The 7,320-nt window shown below is 44.4% G+C and overlaps 1 protein-coding gene across 2 annotated transcripts in view; it reads right to left on the minus strand.

Annotated features, from left to right (window-relative positions):
- Positions 1 to 1,377, minus strand: part of HPSE (heparanase) — a 34,269-nt gene extending 32,892 nt beyond the window's left edge. For both annotated transcript variants that reach the window (XM_007167937.2, XM_007167936.2), the window contains exon 1: positions 1,023 to 1,377. In XM_007167937.2, coding sequence (XP_007167999.2) covers positions 1,023 to 1,294 — 272 coding nt within the window. In that variant the 5' untranslated portion in view covers positions 1,295 to 1,377. The remainder of the gene's footprint in view (positions 1 to 1,022) is intronic.
- Positions 1,378 to 7,320: the final 5,943 nt, after the last annotated feature.

Here is a 7,320-nt window from a genome sequence, read left to right on the forward strand (position 1 = left end):
GCAACCTTAGGCTATCTGCTTTTATTTGCAAAGTAAGTGACTGAAATTAGCAATAGCAGCTGAAGCTATGGGCACAGAAAGGCCAGCCTGTAGGTGTTTGGCAATGGCAGGATTTGAATTGCTTGAGTTGGTTGAGGTGTGGTCATCTCTGGAGGCTCTCATGACCTAGATGAGTGGCCTAGATGACCTGGGTCTGTCCCTGCAGCGCCCTGTCTTGGAATCAGCCTGCACTCACGGGCAGGGGCCAGTGAACCTGCACTAGGCTCAGTCTTTCTCAAGTGAGAAAAAAAATTACAGCTAGTAAAGCAGTGCCACACTTTGCAGTCTCATCTTGGAGAGAGAGCTTTTTATTAAGGCTCTGTAAGTCACTGAAATAGTCTTCCAGGTCTCATTGATGTGATATTAAAAATTTTTTTAAAGAGTGTAGTATGGGAAATCTGTGTACCTTGCACTCAATTTTGCTGTGAACGTAAAACTGCTCTTTAAAAGTCTTTTTATAGAATAAGTAAGCTTATTCTCCTTTGTGGCCTTTTCCTCCCCCCCGCCCGCCACCCCAAGGAAAAAGTTGTTTTTTTCCTTTAACCTTACTAACAGAGTTTAAGAGACTGAAGCCTGGCGCACAGCGTTACTTGTCCTACAAGGTGCAGCAGATTCAAATGCTCAAAGCCCTCCAGGTGCACTTGCCGGGCCCCCTCCTTCCGGCGAGTTTCTGGGGCAGATGGGAAGTTTCTTTCCGCAATTTCCCCTAATGCCTGGCCTTTAGTTGGCGCTCAGGCAACACTTGCTGAATGAATGAAGGCGGGAAAGAAGGGTTTGGGGGACCTGCAGGGGGTGGGCTGGGGAGAAAAAGAGAGAGAGAGAGAGAGAGAGAGAGAGAGAGAGAGAGAGAGAGAGAGAGAGAGAGAGAGAGAGAGAGAGAGGTGTGAGAAGGTTCCGGAGCAGAGAGAAGAGAGCGGCCGGCAGGGCGGGCGTGATGCCAGCAGGGCAGGAGAGAGGACAAGGACCCGCAGGCCCGCACTTACCCCAGGAAGGTGAGGAACCGCGGGTCCGTGGCCAGATTGGCGTCGATGGTGAAGGACAGGAACGCGGGACTCACCAGATGCACTGGCCGCTCGGTGGAGAAAAGCAGCTCCACGACGTCGTCAGCTGGCGCGGGTTCCGCCAGGGCGCCCGGGGAGCGGGGACACAGCGGCCCCAGGAACAGCAGCAGCGGCAGCGCCAGCCCGGGCTTCCAGCGCGGCAGCATCTCGGGCTCACCTGGCGGCCCCACCCGCCAGGGGTGCGCAGCGACCATCGAGACCGAGCGCACTTCCTCCTGCCCGGCCCCGGCGTCCTTTTCTCCTTTCCGCCACCCTCTCACTCCTCCTCAGCCCTCCCACTGCATTCGGCATCCCTCCCCCTGCTCACTCCCCACCCCGCTCCGCCTCCCCGCTCACTCCCACTTCCTTGCACGCTTTCCCCTCGGCGGTGGTCACGTTCACTTAATAAATCACCCACACCCATTTGAAGGGTGAGGACGAGGCTAGGATCCAAGCGCCCGGGAGGCCTGGGGAGGGAGCTCCCGGGGAGGAGCGCTGGGCATCCCGGACCGGCTTCCTGAAGCATAATGTCCAGCGAGCGCTGGTGAGAACGCCAGCGGTTCCCTCTTCCAGGTCCTCGCCTGTGGCGCCTGCTCTTCTGACCTCAACTAAAGCCTCCAGTGAGCATTTATCGCTTCCCTCCTCATCTGGCTTCTGAACACTTGCCTGTCACTTGAGCTTGCCAAAATCTGATTAACTATGTATCCTCTGGCGGGAATGCTGTTTCCCAGGCATCTTACTTTTGCCAGAAAAAAATCTGACCTGGGCATTGGCTAACCTACACCTAGAAAGAGATTAACTCCAAATATTTCTTATCAATTTCTCATGAAAACAGTATTTAGCAGAGCCTTAAAGTATTAGGTGTTCCAATATCTGAAACTTGGGACATACAGCCTCATACAAGTGTGGGGTAACGACTGTCCCTTGAATTTGGAGGCTTTGCCAAGTTTCCCCTCCATACATTTATCTTTAGCTGTTGGCCAAACTTTTCTTCAGTTTCCCTTTGATGCCTACATTGGTATGTAATTACACCAAGCGCCATGCACTTCGGGCTTACTACATGCCTGGTACCGCAGAAGGTGATTTACCTTGTATTCTCTTTCACTCCCACAGCACTGACAAGTGGGCATTATCCTCATTTGACATGTGAGGACCCAAGCTCTGAGACATTAGCACGTCCAAGGGTCAGAATCGGGATGGGAATGCACTTACACAACCCAGAGCAGCTGGCAGTCTGTCTCGGCTGAAATGTAACTTCCTCAAAGACGCTTCGCCTGAATCTCCAGGCAGCTGAATTCCCCCCATGACACACTCTTACAGCATCCTGAACTTGCTAGAACTTACCACATTTGTTAGTATTGTATTGCTACACATTGGCCTCACCTGCTGGATTATAAACTCCGTGAAAGCAGAGATGGGGTTTGTCTTGTCTACTGCATTCATCGAAGCTCACAGCACCATGCTTGGCACTTAGTCTGCATCCAATCAGTGTTGAGGAAGCAAATGACACCAAAACCCTTAGATTTTTCTGCTTAGATTGTACCACCAATAAAGTAATAAATAAAAATGGACTGTTTTGAAATTAATGTCTAATTTTCATAGATCTGTCTATTCTTAAGCAATTTAAAAGATTTTCCCCCGTGCTGAGTGGCTTGTGGGATCTTAGGTGCCCCAAAGTCCCTGACTAGAGATCGAACCCGGGTCCTGGCAGTGAAAGTGCTGAGTCCTAACCACTGGACCTCCAGAGAATTCCCATTAAAAGTTAAATGTATAGTTAATTGAGGAAGGTTACAGTTTGGAGATTTTGTGTGTATGTATCCACTACTTAGCAACTGTGCAATCTGAATCAGGTTTCTATCCTACAATTATACATAAGAAAAAAATTCATATATAATCACCAAGCTACCAGGGGATCATATGGCCACAGACATGAAGGAGGAAAAGCAGATGCCTGGGCTCCTTTTCTGCCTTTGTGCATACAACCTACCCCACTCCACCCATGCCCCTGTTGTCATGGGGCAAATCACACCAATTTCTTTGGAATATTTGGGCTATTTTGAAAACTGATCATTGCAAGTTTTCTAAATAGTAAATCCTTGTGACATGGTGAGATGTGGGTCAGTGCGGTCCACATGTGAGTTACTAATATGGAAACCGGGAAAACATAAATGAGGACGTGAAGAAAAGCGACTTGCATAAATGATGGCTGAGGTCAGATGAGTTCCCAGCTCCTGGATCTAAGCTGATTTGATCCACTGTGCCAGATAAGAATATACAGGCACATAGAAGGGAGGCTATGTGGTAATATTAAAAGAACTTGTCATTTCAGAGACACTTTATAATTAGATACCTTATATTTTTATGGCAAGTCCAGCTTACACACATCCTAGCTAGAGCCCTTTTACATGCATCTTAGGCCTGCAGCTTGGAAGGGTGTGGAAGGTTGGGCCAGTTTTTCAACTTCCCAGAGCCTCAGCTTCCTCATTTGGAAACTGGGTGTAATAATACATATTTCACAGTGCTTCTTTTAAGACTCAATTAACCTAATATATATAACACATCTAGCTCCATATGCAGTATGAAGTACGTGTTCAACAGATGATTTATTATTATTACTCATTTAATCTTCACGATAATCTTGTAAAGTAGAGTTGGACCCAGCTTTCTGATTCTAAGTCCAGAGGTTTTCCACTATTATCTCCCAGATTTAGTGACTCACAAATTATGTGACGATAATGATTTAGAAATAAAAACCTTTAAATGAACTAGGACCAGTGCATGCGAATCATTTAATAATTATGACGTAACATCATTTCCATGTGGCCTTGGATTGACTTTCAGTAGTGGCATTGGGTTAAAAGCCAAAAGGGACTCACAGAAAGTTTACCAGGTCAACGACTACAAACACTTGTAAGACAACAGCTGACTGCAGGGCGTCTTCAGAAAATAATAATCTTTTCACTTGTCTCTGTCTAGAAAATTAAGATTTTCCTAATGTAGAAATCCCTTAGTGATGGCAATCTCTCAGGCATTTGTGGCTCCCTCCAGACTGTGTAAATAGTACACAGATAATATGTTGTTTTCAGTTATTGGGTTAAGACTTACTAAAGTTTTACTTTTAATTTTTCGACGATCAAACTATACTCTAAAACAAGGGGAAGCTAAAAGCAAATATATGCTAGAGACTGGAAAGAAGGAAGTTAACATGTACTGAGTGTATGTTATTCTTCAAGGTGCTTTCACATATTTGTTTATTCATCTAATCATTCAAAAATGTATTGGGTGCCTATCATATGTCAAGCACTGGGTTGGGCAGCAGGAAGTAGCAAGCAGGAGGTGTCCCTGCACTCTGCAGCTCTCAGTCTCCCTGGGGAGGCAGATGGTATTAAAACATAAAAATCACACAGAAGTGAAACTGCAAGTGTGACAGATGTTTCAAAGATGATCATGGTGCTTTACATGCGTATGTTGGAAGATTTGAATTTGTGTGGGTGGGAGAGTTCCAATGGAGATAAAACAAGTCGAGAGCTGAAAGATTAGTAAACAACTTGGCAAAGTTGGGGGTTGGGAAGCATTCAAGGCCAAGGGGATGGCATGTGCAAGGGTGAGGGAGCCAGGAAGGAAGAGGCTAAGAGAAGTCTAGGGGAGCTGGACAGAGAGAGCGAGGGGACTGGCATTGCAGGGTCTTGCAATATCCTTGCAGCGATGGGGTTGAAGCACTGGAAGGGCTTCAAGCTTTCAGCAGGCAGAGAGGGGATGTGATATGATCAGATTTATATTTCATTTTATTTTTTTATTTAAAAAAATTTTTTGGCCACGTTGAGTCTTCGTTGCTGCGCGTGGGCTTTCTCTAGTTGTGGTGAGTGGGGGCTACTCTTCATTGCGGTGCGTGGGCTTCTCATTGCGGTGGCTTGTCTTGTTGCGGAGCACGGGCTCTAGGCACATGGGTTTCAGTAGCTGTGGCACGTGGGTTCAGTAGTTGTGGCTCGCTGGCTCCAGAGCACAGGCTCAGTAGTTGTGGCGCTCGGGCTTAGTTGCTCGGTAGCATGTGGGATCTTCCCGGGCCAGGGCTTGAACCCGTGTCCCCTGCATTGGCAGGTGCATTCCCAACCACTGCACCACCAGGGAAGTCCCAGATTTATATTTTAAAAAGCAAACTATAGATGTTCTGTTTCCTCTCTTGTGTGGATGTCTGTTCATAGAACATGGATGTGCATTTCTCTATAGCTCTAGACTGGGTTCCCAGTTTTTTTCTATTAAGTTTATGTCTATGTATACCTTATAAATATGTATTTCATTCTGTGTCTGTAGGAAAGTAGGTACTTGGGGCCTGGAAGTGAGCCTGGGGGTGTCAGAGAAAGCAGGAAGTGTCCCTAGAATAAGGACTTATAAGTCCCAGTGTTCACACACAGTAACCAGGTAGGTTACTGTGGTGTAGGCTGAAGGATTATTCAAAGATCCCCAGAGGAAAGCTGACAGCCCAATTTTGGTCACCTGTCACTGGGATGGTGAAGGCCCTGGAAGACCCTGTTAATTATACTTATGCCAAAAAAAAGCACAATAAAGTGAGTTAAGTGGACATTATTTATTATTATCTCCAGGTTCTATAAAGAGTGTAAACAATACAAACATGGGCAAAGAAGGAAATTTCCAGCAAATGCATTGGAAATAAGTAAGTGGTTGGGGAGATAGGGAGGAGGTGTCCTACCCCAATACTATATGTACAATAGACTCTCTACTATGTTCTTGACTTGGGTACAGGCATCAGGTAGTTTGGGGCCCTCTCAAGAAATAAGTGCTATGAAGCGGGTTGAAAGTATTTCCTGCTTTGTTGACTCCAGATAAACAATTAATAAGGAAGGTGGCCTGTGTAGGAAACTGTTCTTGAGATGGAACTGATTTCGTGCTGGTGACTTAGGCATTGTAATGACTACTGTTTGCATCCAGATTGTGGCCAAAGTGCATGTTGGAATGCTCAATGAGCTGGCGGGCAATGGCTTCTACAACTTTCATTGAATAGTTGGTTCGGGCATGATTGTGCAATTATTTGAATATTGCATTAGATTTTGCCATTATTTCATGAAAAGAATAGAAAATGGAAAATACTATTGCTGAGAAGCATGCATCTTAGTAACTCACTTCATTTGCAACCAGGTGGGAAATCGTTAGGTGTGCTGATAGAGACAAATCTTTTTTTTTTTTTCTGCATTTTTTAAATTGAAGTATAGTTGATTTATAATGTTGTGTTAATTACTGATGTACAGCAAAGTGATTCAGTAATGCATATATATTTATATATTTTCTTTTTTTAATATATTCTTTTCCATTATGGTTTATCAAAGGATATTGGATATAGTTCTCTGTGCTATACAGCAGGACCTTGTTGTTTTTCCATTCTGTATATAAAAGCTTACATCTGCTCACCCCACCCTCCTACTCCATCCCTCCCCCAACCCCCTCCTCTTTGGCAACTACCAGTCTGTTCCCTATGTCCGCAATTCTCTTTTTGTTTCATATATAGGTTCATTTCTGTCATATTTTAGATTCCACATGTGAGTGATATTATATGGTATTTGTCTTTCTCTTTCTGACTTACTTCACTTAGTATGGTAATCTCTAGTTGCATCCATGTTGCTACATATGGTATTATTTTGTTCTTTTTTATGGCTGAGTAGTATTCCATTGTGTATATGTACCACATCTTCTTTATCCATGCATCTGTTGATGGACATTTGAGTTGTTTCTATGTCTTGGCTATTGTGAATAGTGCTGCTATGAACATAGGGGTGCATGTATCTTTTTGAATTATAGTTTTGTCTGGGTATATGCCCAGGAGTGGGATTGCTGGATCATATGGTAACTCTATTTCTAGTTTTCTGAGGAATCCCCACACTGTGTTCCACAGGGGCTGTACCTAGAGACAGATTTTTATCCTCAATCTGAAGCTCTTCAGACATACTCAGGCCAAATGTGCATTCAGTTCTGAAGGAAAAATTTATATTAAAGACTCTATTCAAAAATGCTAGAAATAACCTGATTCCAATCCCAACTCAAACAAATAAACTTTGTTTTAAAACATGTATGAAGCCATTAGGGAAACACAGACTGGATATTTAATGATACGAGACAAGTTATTGTTAATTTTTTTTAAGGTGGGATAATGGCATTGTGGCTGTTTTTCAAGAATCTTTATGCTTTAGAGATATACACTGAAGGTGTTTATGGGTACAGCTATATGATG

The sequence above is a fragment of the Balaenoptera acutorostrata genome, chromosome 5, assembly GCF_949987535.1.
Source record: "Balaenoptera acutorostrata chromosome 5, mBalAcu1.1, whole genome shotgun sequence".
Classification (NCBI taxonomy): Eukaryota; Metazoa; Chordata; class Mammalia; order Artiodactyla; family Balaenopteridae; genus Balaenoptera; species Balaenoptera acutorostrata.